Below are 19,800 nucleotides of genomic sequence, written 5' to 3'. Positions count from 1 at the left end.
GTTTTGATTTAAGAAGGGCCCGTTATGAAATGGGCAAGAACAGGGGCAGGGGATAGAAGACGTCATCCGTTTGTACTCCAATAGTGAATGGCGGCCACTTTCCCGCCGGTTAATTTTTTCTCCCCAATGATGCTGGGTAGGCTACTTCAGTTTTATAGCAGAGCATGTGCTTAATATGAGCAGCTAAGAAATAAATATAGTAGCAGCAGGGATCCTCTTTTTAGTGGCAACCACAAAAAGTTGCTTTCACACGGGGTTGCATATAGAAATGTCTGGTCTTATAGGAACACTTACTTCACTCCACGCATCAATCACTGCTTGAAGAGCATGCACTCGCAGTGTGACAGGTGATATTCCGCCCAAACTCTGTATGCCATGGGCTCTCCAACCCTGTTCCTGCAGCAACCCATTTCTTAATTTGGGAAACCAAGTAAAATCTGTTGGGGAACATCGATACTAACATGTTTTCACAACAAAACATTTAATTCAACCGTTGACAGCCCCTCTCTCTGCACGATCGAGAAAGGAATGAAGGAGAGAGGAGCTGGTGAGATTCTGTATAGCTAAAAGGTAATGTGTAAGCCTAATAAATTATGAAAATATAAAATATTTTTTTTTCAAAAAGCAAATACATCACTATAATTGTAGGCTAACTCCGTAAGCCGCCCTGCACAATCAATGAACCAACAGCATCGCCTAGGCCTATACGTTCTCTTCCAGACTCGTAGACAACGTTTGGAGCGTAGCACAAGGCAACCAGTCCATCCAGTATGCATAATAATACAGTCCACACTCAAAAGGCAATTACTAGAATTTGTTTAATTTTGGAGTGTAGGCTAGACCAATTACATCTGAAATCAGTTTTGTTTTATGTTTTTCTGCCGTGCATAATATGCGGTAGGCTATATATTGTATAACGGCACAATCATTTAAATTTGTTTTAAAAACTGTTTTAGCCTTGCATATGCGTAAGCTCTAATATGTGCATGGATGTTTTGAATTAATCATCACCTTAGAAAGTACTGTCCATTTCATTGTTTTGGTCGTTGTTTCAGAGCCTATGTTTTCCACTCAGTTCCAACCTATTGTTGAACTTCTTTCTTCAAATTGATCATCACAGTGAGGTGTTTTAAAAGCACAATACTGTTTTGAAGATAAGTGTTTATGATTTTCGATAGCATTTGCATTGATGTCAGAGTGGTTAGAAGGCCAATAGAGCCCTGAGTACCAGGCCATTGGTGACCTGAAGGTCGTTAGCAATTTGGGTACTACCAACCAGGGCCTAAAACTAACTTTTCTGTATACCAGCCACTGTGGCAGGTATAATTATTATTATTTTTAAATCTACTAGCCACTCAGATTTTTTACCAGGCAAAATATAGCTTTGCATAATTACACAAAAAAAACATGAGCATGCTTAGTAATGTTTCTAAAACAAATGTATTACTAGTAAGAATGTTGTATATTGACTGAGTTAATATTCTGTGACCTTTGAACCAAAATAACAGAAAAAAAAATTCTGCTGCCTGTTACCTTGGTAACAGGGACACTCAAGTCATGTGTGCCTGTGAGAATCTCACTAGTAGAGTCCGACAATGTCTGTTTTTGCTAGCAGAGGAAGCAAACTCCAACATTAAAAATAAACCTAGTTTGTGAACAAAACAATGTCAATAGCCAAGAAAAACGGGGACAGTCTCACTTTAGTCGAATTGAGTAAATTAGACCAACTTTTATTCCTGTGCGCATTGCTTCTAAAAACAAACCTTTTAGCACTTCACACATGGTGCTCATAGCCCCCTAGACAGGCAGCATTGCTGTGCGATGCTGGGATAGCTATAACGTTACGATTCAGATTTCTTTGTGCATTACCAGATATTAAACAAAATGGCATTTATTTTACTATAAATCACAACTGGCACTTGTGCCCATACTTGACTATTTTTATGAAATGCTCGCACTGTAGAGCCCTGAGTATTACCACCTGCCAACGTGGCTAGTGAATTACACATTTTAGGCCCTTCTACCAACGGATGTCCAGATCACAGAGAAGATTACCGTGACCGTTGTCATGTGGAACTTTACTGCAGCCATGACAAATGACTGCCGGTGTGGCGGTAATATGTCCACTGCAACAACCGTACCCGTTTGAAATTTCAACTTCAACAGGATGACGTCAAGAGTTGGAACATCCCAAGGATCCCATTTAAACTTTTCCTTGGCATTATAATTAATACATTTTATAGAGGATCGAGACAGTGAATGACATAATCAAGTCAGTCTGTATCATGGTGTCAATTTTTTCCCAAGCCCTCAAATGTCACTTCCTCTTGTCATTTCCTGCCCAGGAGCAGATTGGCCCTCATGACTATGGGCACGTGACGCACGGTGAGGGACACCCTGGTGCCTCGGGTTAATGTGGCACCTGGCAGGACACCAGCAGCGAGCAGGTTGGCCACCCTTTCAGTGAGGGAGTCGTGGTGTGTCCCCTGGATGCCGTGGAGGAGGCGCTGGTACATGTCGTCCTGGAGGATGAGGAGGCTCCGCGGCCGCACCAGCAGAGACAGGAGGTAGCGGCTCTCCTCAGTCTGTGGCACCTCATCCAGCTGGGGATGAAGTGAGTGACAAGACGTTAGTAAGCTAGTTCCACCAATTCGGTGTCTTTTGAAAAGTGTAACTTGGTAAATAATTATAATAATAAATCACCTCATAGCATTGTCAAAAAAGAGCACATGTTCAACTTCATAAAAACAAGTTCCCATTTTAAGAGGTTAAATAAACTATAGTAAGTGTCTATTGAGTAACAGGGTTGACAATTTATTCTTAAAAAAACATCTCAAGAATGACCAATGGAAACAGGATGCACCTGAGCTGATTATTTTAATTTAATCAAATCAAGTTTATTTTATATAGCCCTTCGTACATCAGCTAATATCTCGAAGTGCTGTACAGAAACCCAGCCTAAAACCCCAAACAGCAAGCAATGCAGGTGTAGAAGCACGGTGGCTAGGAAAAACTCCCTAGAAAGGCCAAAACCTAGGAAGAAACCTAGAGAGGAACCAGGCTATGAGGGGTGGCCAGTCCTCTTCTGGCTGTGCCGGGTGGAGATTATAACAGAACTATGCCAAGATGTTCAAAATATTCATAAGTGACAAGCATGGTCAAATAATAATCATGAATAATTTTCAGTTGGCTTTTCATAGCCGATCATTAAGAGTTGAAAATAAAATTAATCTATTTTAGAAGGCTGTAACGTAACAAAATGTGGAAAAAGTCAAGGGGTCCATATACTCTCCGAATGCATTGCATCTGTATATTGCGCGTGTGAAATGTGCTCCATAGATGAATTATTACTACATGTTAGCATCTATTCACATATTTATAAATGAGAGCAGACACAGTGCTGTGTTGGGAAGCTTACCTCCTCGGCGCTGATGGGCCTGTAGAAGTCCAGCAATGTGTGGGAGCCCAGGCTAATGGTCGTCACTGTGGGATGGTACAGAGGCCCGTCCTCATGGGGCTGTGACAACACACACACACACACACACACACACACACACACACACACACACACACACACACACACACACACACACACACACACACACACACACACACACACACACACACACACACACACACACACACACACACACACACAACCCCCCTGCAGTAAGCAGTAGCCAAATCACCACCTACCAGGGGCTGGTCATATACAGTACCAGTGAAAAGTTTGGAAACACCTACTCACTCAAAGGGTTTGATTTATTTTCACTATTTTCTACATTGTAAAATAATAATGAAGACATCAAAACTATGAACTAATACATGGAATCATGTAGTAACCAAAAAAAGTGTTCAACAAAACAAAATGTATTTTATAGTTGAGATTCTTCAAAGTAGTCACCCTTTGCCTTGACAGCTTTGCACACTCTTGGCATTCTCTCAAACAGCTTCATGAGGTAGTCACCTGGAATGCATTTCAATTAACAGGTGTGCCTTGTTAAAAGTTAATTTGTGGAATTTCTTTCCTTCTTACTGCGTTTGAGCCAATCAGTTGTTAACAAGGTAGGGGTGGTATACAGAAGATAGCCCTATTTGGTAAAAGACCAAATCCATATTATGGCAAGAACAGCTCAAATAAGCAAAGAAACGACAGTCCATCATTACTTTAGAGTTACCAGCCTCAGAAATTGCAGCCCAAATAAATGCTTCAGAGTTCAAGTTATTTTTTTTTTAATTTCACCTATATTTAACCAGGTAGGCCAGTTGAGAACTGCGACCTGGCCAAGATAAAGCAAAGCAGTGTGACACAAACAACAAAACAGAGTTCCACATGGAATAAACAAACGTACAGTCAATAACACAAGAGAAATATATACAGTGTGTGCAAATGAGGTAAGGCAATAAATAGGCCGTAGTGGTGAAGTAATTACAATTTAGCAATTAAACACTGGAGTGATCGATGTGCAGAAGATGAATGTGCAAGTAGAGATACTGGGGTGCAAAAGAGAAAAAAAATATATATAACAATATGGGGATGAGGTAGTTGGATGGGCTATTTACAGATGGGCTATGTACAGGTGCAATGATATGTGAGCTGCTCTGACAGCTGGTGCTTAAAGTTAGTGAGGGAGATAAGTCTCCAGCTTCAGTGATGTTTGCAGTTCGTTCCAGTCATTGGCAGCAGAGAGCTGGAAGGAAAAGCGGCCAAAGGAGGTGTTGGCTTTGGGGATGACCAGTGAAATATACTTGCTGGAGCGCGTGCTGCGGGCGAGTGCTGCTATGGTGACCAGTGAGCTGAGATAAGGTGGGGCTTTACCTAGCAAAGACTTATAGATGACCTGGAGCCAGTGGGTTTGGTGACGAATATGAAGCGAGGGTCAGCCAACAAGAGCATACAGGTCGCAGTGGTGGGTAGTATATGGGGCTTTGGTGACAAAACAAATGGCACTGTGATAGACTACATCCAATTTGCTGAGTAAAGTGTTGGAGGCTATTTTGTAAATGACATCGCCAAAGTCAAGGATTGGTAGGATAGTCAGTTTTATAAGGGTATGTTTGGCAGCATGAGTAAAGGAGGCTTTGTTGCGAAATAGGAAGCCGATTCTAGATTTAACTTTGGATTGGAGATGCTTAATGTGAGTCTGGAAGGAGAGTTTACAGTCTAACCAGACACCTAGGTATTTGTAGTTGTCCACATATTCTAAGTCAGAACTGTCCAGAGTAGTGATGCTAGACGGGTGGGCAGGTGCGGGTAGCGATTGGTTGAAGAGCATGCATTTAGTTTTACTTGCATTTAAGAGCAGTTGGAGGCCACGGAAGGAGAGTTGCATGGCATTGAAGCTCGTCTGGAGATTAGTTAACAGTGTCCAAAGAAGGGCCAGAAGTGTACAGAATGGTGTCGTCTGCATAGAGGTGGATCAGAGAATCACCAGCAGCAAGAGCGACATCATTTATGTATACAGAGAAAAGAGTTGGCACGAGAATTGAACCCTGTGGCACCCCCATAGAGACTGCCAGAAGTCCGGACAACAGGCCCTTCAATTTGACACACTGAACTCCATCTGAGAAGTAGTTGGTGAACCAGGCCAGGCAGTCATTTGAGAAACCAAGGCTGACCAAGACGTGGCTGAGGTGGCTGAGGTGCACCCATGACCAGCTCGGAAACCCGATTGCATAGTGGAGAAGGTACGGTGGGATTCGAATCGGTTGGTGATCTGTTTGTTAACTTGGCTTTCGAAGACCTTAGAAAAGGCAAGGTAGGATAGATATAGGTCTGTAACAGTTTGGGTCTAGAGTGTCTCCCCCTTTGAAGAGGGGGACGACCGCAGCAGCTTTCCAATTTTTGGGGATCTCAGACGTTTTGAAAGAGAGGTTGTAATAGGGGTTGCAACAATTGTGGTGGATCATTTTAGAAAGAGAGGGTCCAGATTGTCTAGCCCAGCTGATTTGTAGGGGTCCAGATTTTGCAGCTCTTTCAGAACATCAGTTATCTGGATTTGGGTGAAAGAGAAACGGGGGAGACTTAGGCAAGTTGCTGTGGGGTGTGCAGAGCTGTTGACAGGGGTAGGCGTAGCCAGGTGGAAAGCATAGCCAGCCGTAGAAAAATGCTTATTGAAATTCTGAATTATTCTCCATGGACTTAGTGTCCTAGAACTTTTTGGAGTTTGTGCTACAGGATGCAAATCTCTGTTTGAAAAAGCTAGCCTTTGCTTGCCTAACTGCCTGTATATATTAGTTCCTAACTTCCCTGAAAATTTGCATATCGCGGGTGCTATTCGATGCTAATGCAGTACGCCACAGGATGTTTTTGTGCTGGTCAAGGGCAGTCAGGTCTGGAGTGAACCAAGGGCTATATCTGTTCCTGGTTCTACATTTTTTGAATGGGGCATGCTTATTTAAGATGGTGAGGAAGGCACTTAAAGAATAACCAGGCATCCTCTACTGACGGAATGAGGTCAATATCCTTCCAGGAAAGGCCTGCTCGCTGAAGTGTTTTAGGGAGTGTTTGACAGTGCTGAGGGGTCATCGTTTGACCGCAGACCCATTACGTACGCAGGCAATGAGGCAGTGATCACTGAGATCCTGGTTGAAGACAGCAGAGGTGTATTTAGAGGGCAGGTTGGTCAGGGTGATATCTATGAGGGTGCTCGTGTTTACGGATTTGGGGTTGTACCTGGTAGGTTCCTTGATAATTTGTGTGAGATTGAGGGCATCTAGCTTAGATTGTAGGACGGCCAGGGTGTTAAGCATGTCCCAGTTAAGGTCACCTAAGAGTACGAGTTCTGAAGATAGTTGCGGGGCAATCAATTCACATATGGTGTCCAGGGCACAGCTCCGGGCTGAAGGTGGTCTATAACAAGCGACAATGGTGAGAGAATTGTTTCTGGAAAGGTGGATTTTTAAAAGTAGAAGCTCGAATTGTTTGGGCACAGACATGGACAGTATGACAAAACTCTGCAGGCTAACTCTGCAGTAGATTTCGACTCTGCCCCCTTTGGCAGTTCTATCTTGTCGGGAAATGTTGTAGTTGGGGATGGAAATTTCCGAATTTTTGGTGGCCTTCCTAAGCCAGGATTCAGACACGGCTAGGACATCCGGGTTGGCAGTGTGCTAAAGCAGGGAATAAAAAAACTTAGGGAGGAGGCTTCTCATGTTAACATGCATGAAACGGTTACAGAAGTCAACAAATGAGCGCGCCTGGGGAATGGGAGTGGAGCTAGGCGCTGCAGGGCCTGGATTAACCTCTACATCACCAGAGGAACAGAGGAGGGGTAGGATAAGGGTACCTGCTAAAGGCTATAAGAACTGGTCGTCTAGGGCATTCGGAACAGAGAGTAAAAGGAGCAGGTTTCTGGGCGCGGAAGAATAGATTCAAGGCATAATGTTAAGACAATGGTATGGTAGGATGTGAATACAGTGGAGGTAAACCTAGGCATTGAGTGACGAGAGAGGTTTTGTCTCTAGAGACACCATTTAAACCAAATCAGGTCACCGCATGTGTGGGAGTTGGAACAAAAGGGCTAGCTAAGGCATATTGAGCAGGGCTGGAGGCTCTACAGTGAAATAAGACAATCACTAACCAAAACAGTGATCATAGGGTCCAGTGAATAGCTAGGCGAGCTGGAGACACGGCAATTCAGACAGCTAGCGGGCCGGGGATAGCAGGCGGGCCTTCAGGGGACGTCGCGACCGAGGAGCCTGTTGAAACCCCCTCGGGCGGATTACGTCAGTAGGATCGTGATGGATCGGCGGGGCTCCTTGTCGGCAGTAAAAGGGGTCCAGGCCAATTGGCAAAATAGGTATTGTAGCCCAAGAAGTGGCTGATTGTCCTCTTCAGCTAGCTGGGAGATGGGCCTAGCACGAGGCTAGCTCCAGGGTAACTGGTGCTTGCTTCGAGACAGAGACGTTAGCCAGGAGTAGCCTCTCGGATAGCAGCTTGCTAGCTGCGATGATCCAGGTGAAAAGGTTCAGAGCTTGCGGTAGGAATTCGGAGATGTGGTAGAGAAAAAGCAGTCCGATATGCTCTGGGTTGAATGGCGCTGTGCAGATTGGCAGGAGTTGACCAGGCTGAGGTTAGCTGATAACCGCTAGCAGTGGCTAACTGACTAAGCTGGCTAGCTTCTGTTGGGGGTTCCGGTTCTAAAGCATAGAAAATTGCAGATCCATACCACATTGGTATTGGGTGAGGAGAGTATGTTGAAATTGAGGTAAAAAATATATATGGATTCTGATGATCGACACATCAACATCAACTGTTCAGAGGAGACTGCGTGAATCAGGCCTTGATGGTTGAATTGCTGCAAAGAAACCACTACTAAAGGACACCAACAAGAAGAAGAGACTTGCTTGGGCCAAGAAACATGAGCAATGGACATTAGAAGGTGGAAATCTGTCCTTTTGTCTGTTGAGTCCAAATTTGAGATTTTTGGTTCCAACCGCTGTGTCTTTGTGAGACACAGAGTAGGTGAATGGATGCTCTCCACATGTGTGGTTCCCACCGTGACGCATAGGGGAGGTGGTGTGATGGTGCTTTGCTGGTGACACTGATTTATTTAGAATTCAAGGCACAGTTAACCAGCACGGCTACCACAGCATTCTGCAGTGATACGCCATCCCATCTGGTTTGTGCTTAGTGGGACTAGCATTTGTTTTTCAACAGGACAATGACCCAAAACACACCTCCAGACTGTGTAAGGGCTATTTCACCAAGAAGGAGAGTGATGTAGTGCTGCATCATATGACCTATTGTAAAGTGGTTGTTCCACTGGATATCATAAGGTGAATGCACCAACTTGTAAGTCGCTCTGGATAAGAGCGTCTGGTAAATGACTTAAATGTTAAATGTAATGACCTGGCCTCCACAATCACCCGACGTCAACCCAATTGAGATGGTTATCGTTTGGGATGAGTAGGACCGCAGAGTGAAGGAAAAGCAGCCAACAAGTGTTCAGCATATGTGAGAACTCCTTTAAGACTTTTGGAAAAGCATTCCTGGGGAAGGTAGTTGAGAGAATGTCAAGTGTGTGCAAAGCTGTCATCAAGGCAAAAGGTGGCTACTTTGAAGAATCTAAGATATACTTTGATTTGTTTTAACACTTTCTTGGTTACTACATGATTCCATATATGTTATTTCATAGTTTTGAAGTCTTCACTATTATTCTACAATGTATAAAATAGTAAAAAATAAAGTAGGTATCCAAACTTTTGACTGGTACTGTACAAAATGAACAATGACACAAAAGCAGTGAAGTACCACACCCGATGGAATGTATTGAACACTTATTTTCACACACACACAAAAGTGCACAAGAATATCGGTGTTATCACACAGTGCTAATGACTGAAGCTGATGTGAGGACCGTACCATTATTCCCTCCCCTGGCTTATATTCATTCACCAGTACATGATTGGCAGTCTTCCCAGCAAATGCACCAAGAGCAGATATTCTCTCGCAGTACTTCAGGAGCCAATCAGGAAGCTTCTCTCCAAGCATCCCTTTCGGACGAGGCAGCCCACCTGTATTAAGTACATAGGCGTAAGAATAGCATTTCACCCAGCAGTCATATCATTCCCAGTTCACAAATGCACCTCACATTCAGTTTTAAATCACTGACATACCCCAGTTCTGGAGCCTTCTGTTGGATAACTGCGTCCATTTAGTTTTTGGTGCCTTATACACCTGGAACAGCATTAGAATAAAGGCATTTCATGATGTCATGTCTAGTTGGCGTTATACCTAAACATGTGTAGTGCATCTGTCACCCCCTTCCCTTGTATTCCATTACCTGTTGTAATAGTTGAGACTCCTCATCCTCTGTTATGAAATCTGGAATGTAGTAAACCGTTGGTGGAGCCTAAAAATGTAAATATCCATACTCAGATTAATATCCATTGCACATTTAACCTTTTCATATAATGTATGCCTACCTAGAGCTAGACTAGTTAGTAGCAAAGATTATGATCATGTTTTCCCTTTCATCTGTGCTTGCGTAAGATGCAAGCTAGTAAAATATTGGCCAAGTAGCTAAATCTATTAGCATCCTATCCAGCTAGATAGCGTTTTTTATACTGACCAATTTATAAAACACATGTTAAATGTTTCATCAGCTGAAATAAAAATCCCTGAAATTTTCAATACCCACAAAAGCATATTTCTCTCAGTTTGTGCATACATTTGTTTACATCCCTATTAGTTATCATTTTTCCAATGCCAAGATAATCCATCCACCTGACAGGTGTGGCATATCAAGATGATTAAACAGCACGATCATTACACAGGTGCACCTTGTCCTGGGGACAATGAGAGGTCACTTTAAACTGTGCAGTTTCGTCACATGACACAGCTGTCAAGTTGAGGGAGCGTGCAATTTGCATGGTGATTGCAGGAATGTCTACCAGAGCTGTTGCCAGAGAACTGGATGTTAATTTCGCTACCATAAACTGCCTCCAACGTCATTTTATAGAATTTGGCAGTATGTCCACCTGGCCTCACAACCGCAGACCACGCCAGCCATATGAACAGTAACTCAAAATATTTGAAATTGTGTTTATATTTTTGTTCAGTATGTTTTAATTCAGAGAAGCTCAACCTCAACTTGCTCTCGAAAACACAACCGTTTTCAGCCATTAGCTTTGCCCACAACAATCCCTACCCTGTGTTTTAACGTTTAGAAACGTCAATAATCGCTTGTGATATAATGTATGTTTCGAAAGCCATCTTTCATCAGCGATAAAGAATCATTAAAATAAAAATATATATACTTTTGCACAGATCCATACAGTTCTATGGGTGCCTCAATCTGACGAAACTACATTTCGAGTTATGCTTACACACAGGTGTTCAGAGGATGCTAGATAGCTAATTAGCACAGGTGGTAGCCTCGTCTACCGTAAACAAGCGCAGTAACATGGAGATATGGCGTGTGGGAACACTACATCGAGGTGTGTGTCAATGTAAAACAATTGTATTGTTATTTCTCGGTGAGCGTCGGTCTTATAAAACTCCCCGTAAAGAACACGCCTTCGTCCAATGACTTGTGTAACGTTAATGTAATGGAGTCGTGCTCAAGGGCTAACCCTCAACTAGCTGACAAACACTATGATACTAGAAGTACATGAGGGGGGTGGTAAAGCTTTTCTTACGTCTTTTACGACATATCGTTCCAAATCCTCAAAACTACTGCATGGGTGTTCCATATCTCCTCGTGAAAGTTGACATGGAATGCCTGCTAAAAGTAGCTGTGGTAGTTGGAAGGAGCTAACCGTTAGCTAAATTGGCAGGTAACTAGCTAGTAACCAAACGTGCACCTATACCAGCCTTTTCCCTGAATATAAAACGTATTAACCGTAGCTACTATGAACACAAAACAAAGTCATGTAATATGACAAACAAGATTCATCGATAGCTACAGTAGCTAATTGTTCTCGAAGCACTTCTCCTGATACGTTTATTAGATTCTTCTTCTAAACCTTGAACAGCTGACTTGAATCAATATGTAGTGCAATACTGCCACCTACTGCACTGGAGTATATCGCAAAGCAGAGGGTCCTTGGTTCAATCAGATATGTGATCATTGGTTCACTCAGAGATGCGGTCATTTCTGTCTAGCTCCCGCCTATCTTTTCTTTGTATTGGTGGATACTTAAATGATAAAGCCCGAGAAACCAGTGTTTGGAAGATATATTATGGCACGGGCAAACCGTGTCAATATATCCTCCAAACACTGGCTTCGAGAGCATTATCACTTTTATACAACAGGGGCCTGTTGCACAAAAGTAGAATTAAGACATCCGGGATAAATGACTCAGCTGAGCTCAATGAAGCCAAAACATGTGCGTCCAGGCTTAATTGGTTGCACAAAGACCAAGCCAGGATGAGCAGACACGGATTCATTAAGCCAGGTGAAACCAATCCTGGATAGGTGCGCGCTCACGGCTCACTCAAATAGACCCCGCCACAGATCACAGATTAACTGATTTACCATGGCAACTAGAGCCGCGTACTTTTCCCCGTCGGAAGCACAAATCCTCATGGAGGCATACAAGGAGGTAAAAGATATAATTAAGAAGAAAGGCAACACCGCCACAGTGATAAAGCAAAGAGAAAAAGCGTGGCAAAGTATTGCAGACCGCCTGAATGCGTAAGTAGTGCACAATTACACACTCACCGCTCCGCTGAAACATCACAATTACAATTCAAATATTTAATTCACATCTCCAAAAATGCAGTTGTACTGTAATTATGAAACGGTTAAATTTTTAATTGAAATGCACTGCAGATATGAGTGAAATTGTGTAAAGTAACTCCATCACACTGTATAAAGCTATGATAAATTTTTTGATATTTTTACTGAAAACAAGACAAAAATACCAAGTAATTTTTTGCAGTGTGACTCCATTAAATGTGTGTGTGTGTGTGTGTGTGTGTGTGTGTGTGTGTGTGTGTGTGTAGATTAAACATGAACGGGCCAAAACGGACATGGCAGCAGGTCAAAATCAAATACAAGAACATTCTGCAGAATGGTATGGTCCCTGACTAATATTTAACAAAGCACAAGCATATATTGTACCCAGAAGGTGCCTGCTCACACATTGTCTGTACTGTTTTAGCAGTGAAAAAGAATACCCACAGACAAGGCACGGGTGGTGGGTCACCAAAGGCTGACCTTACCCCAGCAGAGGACATGGCCTTGGAGCTAAATAAAGGCAGGCCCGTCTTAGAGGGGATCCCTGGGGGGAAAGAGACGAGCATAGGTTCCTCCCAAGATGCCACCCGCTTCATTCAAGGTATGTCCTTCCATCTCTACATGGGATACAACCACATTCATATTGAATCAATTTGGACTGTCTGACTTTGGTTTACCTATTGCCTTGCAGTGTCTGGCAGCACTGTGTTCCTGTTAGAGCCACCAGCACAAGCACCAGACGATGCTGATCCAGTGAGTACTCCATCAAAGGCATACTGTAGGCCTGGCATGTCTTGTCTACTAGCTTCAATATGAATCCGATTAAATGTGATAGGGTGAAGGCCCCAGTGCAGCAGCAACAGCACATGATGGAGACGATGATGAGGAGGAGACCATCTCTCTGGATTCCAGAAGGCATGAGGTATCATGTTAAGACTGTGAAAGTACTATTTACTCTACAATGGTGAGGAGTCCTCATCAAAATCAAAAAATCTAATTTCTTTTACAGGACCCAGATGCTATACAGTGGGAAAACCAGCCTGGCAACATAGTGCGTATTAATAAAAGGACACCACATCCTGCCAAATTCCAGCTGCGCTAATTGTATTGTGTTCACAGAGCTCACAAGCTATCAGAAAGTTGTATGGCAACCACCTCCGGCGCCAAATAGAACTGGCAGACATAGACATTCAGTACAAGAAGAAAAAGATGGAAAATCTTGCACTGGAGTCCGAAATAAAAAAGAGGACAATTAGGAAACTGGACCTTGAAATAAAAAAACTTGAGAGGGAGGTGAGATATGCCTTCAATGTACACTGTATGCTAACTGTAACACAAATGTATTAATCATTATTTTTCTTTCCTCCCCCAGCTCCAAGAAGATGACACAGCTCAAAATAAAAATTAGGTATATTCTCGTAAAGTCAAGTGAGCCATGACATATGAGCTCTTATTGTGAGCACACAGGACGGTGGCATCTTTCTAAGGTTTTTTTTATTTTCCCAGCAATCAGTACAACCAAGTCATCGTTATAAGGCATCGCCCTCTTTTGCCCACCCCCCCAGCACCAGGTGTGGCCACTAGCCTATATGAAGGCCCAAAATTGTGTGTTCCTTTCTGCTCTGACAATGGCATGCCCATTCGTGCGAGATGTGGTGGATGAAGAAGCACTTGTGCTGAGGAGAGCCTTCAGGCGAGAAAGGGTCTTCAGGGACCGGTTGGACCCACTGGCCTTCCCTGATGACCATCTATATGAAAGATACAGGTTTTCTGCAGATGGCATCAGGTATCTATGCAGACTACTGGGTCCCAGGATTAAGCACCGCACTGCACGGAGCCATGCACTGAGTGTGGAGCAAATGGTTTGTGTGGCCTTGCGCTTTTTTGCTAGTGGAGCCTTCCTGTACTCAGTGGGGGATGCAGAACAGCTGAACAAGGCCACAATTTGCCGCACAATAAGGAGTGTGTGTCTGGCTATCAAAGCATTAGCAGATGTCTTCATCTCCTTCCCTGGCCACAGAAGACTCTGTGACATAAAAGAGGAGTTCTATAGGATTGCAGGTAAGAGGATCTACAAATTACAGGACAACTGTTAAAACATAGTAGGATACTCATTACTTTGTGTGACAGGTTTCCCCAATGTCATTGGTGCAGTGGACTGCACACACATAAGGATAAAAGCCCCCTCAGGTGCCCATGAGGCCGATTTTGTGAATAGGAAATCCTTTCACAGCATTAATGTTCAGGTGAACATAACTTTTTGATATTGTCCATTGACGAACACTCTGCATTGCCAGTGATGTGCATTGATTGGTGTAATATTCCTCATCTTATGATTTCAGATGGTCTGCAATGCTGACTGTGTGATCAGCAATGTTGTGGCAAAATGGCCTGGCTCAGTCCATGACTCCAGAATCTTTCGGGCCTCTGAAATCTATCAGTGCCTATCACAAGGTAAGCCACACAACCCCTATTTATAACCATCATGGCTGTGTCAAGAATATCACTGTGTTTATGAGGTAGTAATGATGAGATTTTGTGTTGACAGGTGAATTCTCTGGTGTGTTGCTGGGAGACAGGGGGTATGGCTGCCAGCCTTTTCTCCTGACACCTTTCACAGACCCCCAGGAAGCACAGCAGGCCTACAACCATGCCCATGCCAGGACCAGGGCCAGAGTTGAAATGACCTTTGGCCTCCTGAAGGCACGCTTTCACTGCCTTCACAAATTAAGGGTCAGCCCTGTTAGGGCATGTGATATTACTGTGGCTTGTGCTGTCCTCCACAATGTGGCCTGCCTGAGGAAGGAGAGGGCCCCCAGAGTGCCACCAGCCATGGACTGGGACAATCCGGCAATCTTCCCTGATGACGACAGTGGTCGGCTGCTGAGGGACCAATATGTGTTGAATTATTTTAGTTAGTATGTGTGCTTTCAATTTTGGTTAAATATGTCCTGCGGTGGCAGAGGAATTTGGGTTTTTTTGGGTTCGTTTTTTGACGAATTTGGCCTCTTATGATGTTTGTGCGGTATACTGTGTGTAATACAAGGCTGCAGGGAGGCTACTGCATCCATTCATTTGTCTGTTCAGTTGATGTGTATGGATTTGTCCTGCATTTATTTTAGTGTGCAGACATGCAGGGTGTGTTATATACAGACCTTTGAATGTGTATGTATCATTTTGTATAATATGCTTGGATTCTGTGCTTTCCATCTTGTAGAGTCACTGTGACTTCAGTTTCGAAAGGAGCTGATGGTTTACCTGCTTTGTTTTGTCCTTATTCAATAAAGGAACATAATGTTACACATTGTGTTTTTATATTCATATGGAATGTGTATTTGTTTATATGACAGAGTACTAGGGCCACACTGAAGAAAAAGGATAAAGTCATAAATTTATGAGGCTGGTTCTTTCTGCAGAAAAGCTACATATTGTTTTTACAGTTTTGATACTTATGACAATGTGATACTTAATATTCTGGCACATCAGCATGTCTTTGTTTATGAAACCATACTGAAGTACAATTTCACGAAATGCCCCACATCTGTCATTTTAACAACTGTCCTCCTTTAAAACAACTGGTTACAATATTATGACTTGTGTTTTTTTCCCCTCTGTGGCCCTAATATTCTATCATTTTATATATAGCCTTATAGTCTATGGGAAACTGTAAATTATCTAATGATAGCAACATCATCTAAAAATCATTTTTTATCCAAAATCATTGAAATTAATGATCACAAACGTTTAAATAATAACAGTGGGTCTAGTTATATGTGATAACAATGTATAGTGAGCAGTGAAATAACTATTGGTTTCCATTTGTGGTGACTGCTGACTGACATTAGGGATGAGATTAAATAGATCCTGGAATTTAGCCTGGTCTGGAGCAGGCTAGCTCCACAGAATAAATCTCCATGGTAATTTATACCATAACATATCCTCCTGCCCCCTATCCATCTTTAGTGCAACCGGATTACGGATCAATTGAGCCAGGATCACCAAGATATCCTGGCTTAATCCCTTATCCTAGTTTTGTGCAACAGGCCCCAGGTTACCAACACATTATTGACATATTTTCACATTTTTGTTGATTTTATTCATTCTATTTCATACTTCCACAAGATATAGTCCCGACACAAATGTAGGGTTGCTACACCTTCTATCGGTTTGGTTGCCAGAGACGCGACCCTGTCAGTCTTTTTGTTCTGTATCAATGGACGCAACCTAGTTGTTCTTTCTAAATGTCCCATTGTCATACTGGCTGGCAACGTTCTAATCCCTTGCTTGCTAGCTAGCCAACTACGGCTAATTTACAGTCACGTCAAACAGTGCAGACAGAATAACAACAGTAGCTGCATTTGTTTAAACTGTATTGCAGTGACATTTATTTGGATACAGCCATAACAATGAGCTAATGAGGCGCGATTTTGCCTGGCATAGAAAATGTGCTCACTTTTCGCAGACTGCAAGGTTTGTACAATTCTCTGCTGTTGAAAACTAAATGTTATTCTAAAAGAAATGTGAGAAATGTCTAGATGTTTTTTATAGTGGAGATCAAGTGTATAACTTCCCTGCCTGGGTTGATGAGACAGTGGATTGCGCAGTCAAATGGAACAGAGTAAATAGGCATTTTCATGTCATAGATTTACCCGGTGGTAACTTGTGGAATGGACACTGGCTGGAACACGGTTTTAACCAATCAGCATTCAGGATTAGACCCACCCTTTGTATAAATCTCATTATAAACTGGGTGGTTCAAGCCCTGAATTATAGTTGGCTGACAGCCATGGTATATCAGACCGTATACCACAGGTACAACAAAACATTTATTTTTACTGCTCTAATTACGTTGGTAACCAGTTTATAATAGCAATAAAGCACAGGGGTTTGTGGTATATTGACAATATAGCACGGCTAAGGGCTGTGTCCAGGCACTCCGCATTGTACTTAAGAACAGCCCATAGCCATGGTATATTGGCCATATACCACACCTCCTCGGGCCTTATTGCTTAATTATTGTAATCCTTTTTTGAATATCCGATGAGGGTTGTTGACGTCAACCGTTTGTATTCAATGGAGAGAGATGATATGCTAATAGCCTCAAATCCTGAATATGCAGAGCCATCTCGAGACAACTCCAATATAAGTGTCTTTTTCTCAAAGTTTCCGGGCTGTCATGTGTCCTTATCAGTAAACTCGTTATCAGTAAACAACTTAAGCATTACGAAAATTATATTTTATCAAAGAAACCTCACATTCATTTTTTTGTTGAACAAATTCGACACTCTCTCATTGACCTCCATACAAAAACTCCTTGCTTGTGGGTGAAACAATGCCACCTGTTGGAAGGAGAAATGTTTTCAGACGTGTTGGGCATCTCTCTGCTGGTACCCAAACTAGTGGTTCAGTGTAATACTGCAGTCTGTTTTAGGCTGTTACCTACCTAGAACGAGACTACAGTGTTTTAAAAAATCTCATTAATAATTTGTCTGAAACTGACCAAACTAACATAATGTGCAACACAAACACATCATATATTGAGAATCTTACATAGCTAGTTCATATTAAACAATCCAAATTATTTAATAAATTCAAGACTAGTTTGGATGTATAAAGACAATTAGGGATCATAGTATGATACTTTACAGTATCTGTACAGTAGTTTATGTTTTAATAATTTTTACAAGACTTGGTATATTATGAAGAACCATGTAAATGTATTACAAAGGCTCTGCAGAGATATCTACTCATTCAATCCCACTCCAGCGAGATTCACTCCAACCATGAAATATAGGTTTCCATGGTTACATTAGGAGCTATGTTAAGGGGTGCCTCAATGCCTCTTGATTCTGCAGTAGTCTCCACCTTTATTTTCCATTCACTATGTTGCAAGACAGTGCCATCTTAGGAATAGGGCTGTGCTGCAGTTCTAGGGGAACCAATTATTTTTTGCAACATCATTGACCTGAGTCACCTTGCTGTGGGTTTCAAACGTTGTGATTTATTGAAACAAAAAATATCAGCACAGCTCGCACTTACCTGGTCATCCTGATGGGGGTGCATTGCAGATCTTGAGTTGTTCAGGAGTTGCCAGGGCTACAGATTTAATCCTTGCAAGAGCATCCCCAGTGTGACATATTGTTCTCGGTACAACCTGTTACCTTGACAACATGATTTGATCATTCTAGTCCACCACTACCTTTTCCCACAAAGGGGATCAAATGCTTTCACAAAGCCGGATAAGACTGCGGTTTGCCGGGAATGTCTTGAAATATATGGTACCACCACACTTGCTTCCAGGGTTTTTTTCTGGGTCAAAATGGGGCTTAGGTGGTGGGCGTGGCGGGGGCTTGCCCAGTGGTGTGTCGCTAACCGCAAATTGTAGAGGCAACCTTGTTGGCCACAGTGACAAAATGTAGCTGTTTTAAAGCTAATTTCCTGCAATTCTTAACATTTTGCCATGGCTTATGCTATCTGAGACTCAAATATTATAACAAAATCAATAGAGGCCCATGGCATGATACTCCTGAATGGATAATTTAGGTGTTTTTTGGTTCTCTTATCTACGTACTTTATATCTTTATAACTTTTTTTACAATCCGAAAATGTTCTTAAAATGTATATATGTATATATACACACACTGAGTGTACAACACATTAGGAACACCTTCCTAATATTGAGTTGCACCACCTTTTGCCCTCAGAACAGCCTCAATTCATCAGGGTTGACTTCAATGCTTCCTGCAGTTGAGTCAAGTTGGCTGGATGTCCTTTGGGTGGTGGACCATTCTTGAGACACACAGGAAACTGTTGAGCGAGAAAAACTCAGCAGGGTTGCAGTTCTTGACACACTCAAAACGGTGCGCCTAGCACCCCGTTCAAAGGCACTTACATATTTTGTCTTGCCCAATTACCCTATGAATGGCACACATACACAATCCATGTCTCAATTATCTCAAGGCTTAAAAATCTTCTTTAACCTGTCTCCTTCCCTTCATCTACACTGATTGAAGTGGATTTAACAAGTGACATCAATAAGGGGTCATAGCTTTCACCTGGATTCACCTGGTTCAGGTCTGGAGATTGGGCTGGCCATGACAGGGTCTTGATCTGGTGGTCCTCCATACATACCTTGATTGACCTGGCTGTGTGGCATGGAACATTGTCCTGCTGGAAAAACCAATCCTCAGAGTTGGAGAACATTGTCAGAGCAGAAGGAAGCAAGTTTTCTTCCAGGACAACCTTGTTCGTGGCTTGATTCGTGCGTCCTTCACAAAGACAAATCTGCCAGATTCCAGCCTTACTGAAGCACCCCCAGATCATCACCGATCCTCCACCAAATTTCACAGTGGGTGCGAGACACTGTGGCTTGTTGGCCTCTCCAGGTCTCGCACTCACTGTGAAATTTGGTGGAGGATCGGCCATCGATTGCTTGGCCCAATCTCCAGACCTGAACCCCATTGAAAACCTCTGGAATGTGATCAAGAGGCAGATGGATGGTCACAAGCCATCAAACAAAGCCGAGCTACTTGAATTTTTACGCCAGGAGTTGCATAAAGTCACCAAACATCAATGTGAAAGACTGGTGGAGAGCATGCCAAGACGCATGAAA

General features: G+C 42.7%; 2 protein-coding genes across 3 annotated transcripts; one reads left to right on the top strand and one right to left on the bottom strand.

The window, feature by feature from the left end:
- Positions 1-1,695: 1,695 nt before the first annotated feature.
- On the bottom strand, positions 1,696-18,457 carry alkbh6 (alkB homolog 6). 2 transcript variants are annotated; one of them, XM_071360592.1, is made up of 6 exons: positions 18,228-18,457; positions 9,789-9,857; positions 9,622-9,682; positions 9,368-9,519; positions 3,419-3,517; positions 1,696-2,603 (listed from the first exon to the last, which is right to left on the bottom strand). In XM_071360592.1, exons 1-6 carry the CDS (start codon positions 18,249-18,251, stop codon positions 2,331-2,333), a joined length of 678 nt encoding a protein of 225 aa, XP_071216693.1. In that variant the 5' UTR covers positions 18,252-18,457; the 3' UTR covers positions 1,696-2,330. The 2 variants fall into 2 exon arrangements, with proteins under 2 accessions (XP_071216693.1, XP_071216664.1); XM_071360563.1 differs by lacking the exon at positions 18,228-18,457 and adding an exon at positions 11,146-11,489.
- LOC139549585 (myb/SANT-like DNA-binding domain-containing protein 4) lies at positions 11,768-15,488 on the top strand. The gene is made up of 11 exons (XM_071360269.1): positions 11,768-12,143; positions 12,455-12,525; positions 12,613-12,789; positions 12,880-12,941; positions 13,024-13,110; positions 13,198-13,239; positions 13,308-13,481; positions 13,561-13,596; positions 13,695-14,249; positions 14,531-14,642; positions 14,737-15,488. Exons 1-8 carry the CDS (start codon positions 11,986-11,988, stop codon positions 13,594-13,596), a joined length of 807 nt encoding a protein of 268 aa, XP_071216370.1. The 5' UTR covers positions 11,768-11,985; the 3' UTR covers positions 13,695-14,249; positions 14,531-14,642; positions 14,737-15,488.
- Positions 18,458-19,800: the final 1,343 nt, after the last annotated feature.

The sequence above is a fragment of the Salvelinus alpinus genome, chromosome 1 (genome assembly GCF_045679555.1).
Source record: "Salvelinus alpinus chromosome 1, SLU_Salpinus.1, whole genome shotgun sequence".
Lineage (NCBI taxonomy): Eukaryota > Metazoa > Chordata > Actinopteri > Salmoniformes > Salmonidae > Salvelinus > Salvelinus alpinus.
The sequence above is the reverse complement of the archived record's forward strand: the minus strand, read 5'-3'. Positions and strand labels throughout refer to the sequence as shown.

What these genes read in the sequence shown, in the direction of transcription:
- alkbh6 (XM_071360563.1), bottom strand. Translation starts at nt 11,199, where the DNA reads ATGGAACACCCATGCAGTAGTTTTGAGGATTTGGAACGATATGTCGTA. An exon ending in AGCCAGGGGAGGGAATAATG is followed by an intron (nt 3,518 to 9,367) that starts GTACGGTCCTCA and finishes GTGTTGTCACAG; the next exon opens with CCCCATGAGGACGGGCCTCT. An exon ending in GGCCCATCAGCGCCGAGGAG is followed by an intron (nt 2,604 to 3,418) that starts GTAAGCTTCCCA and finishes CTTCATCCCCAG; the next exon opens with CTGGATGAGGTGCCACAGAC.
- LOC139549585 (XM_071360269.1), top strand. Translation starts at nt 11,986, where the DNA reads ATGGCAACTAGAGCCGCGTACTTTTCCCCGTCGGAAGCACAAATCCTC. An exon ending in CACCAGACGATGCTGATCCA is followed by an intron (nt 12,942 to 13,023) that starts GTGAGTACTCCA and finishes TAAATGTGATAG; the next exon opens with GGTGAAGGCCCCAGTGCAGC. An exon ending in AAAACCAGCCTGGCAACATA is followed by an intron (nt 13,240 to 13,307) that starts GTGCGTATTAAT and finishes TTGTGTTCACAG; the next exon opens with AGCTCACAAGCTATCAGAAA.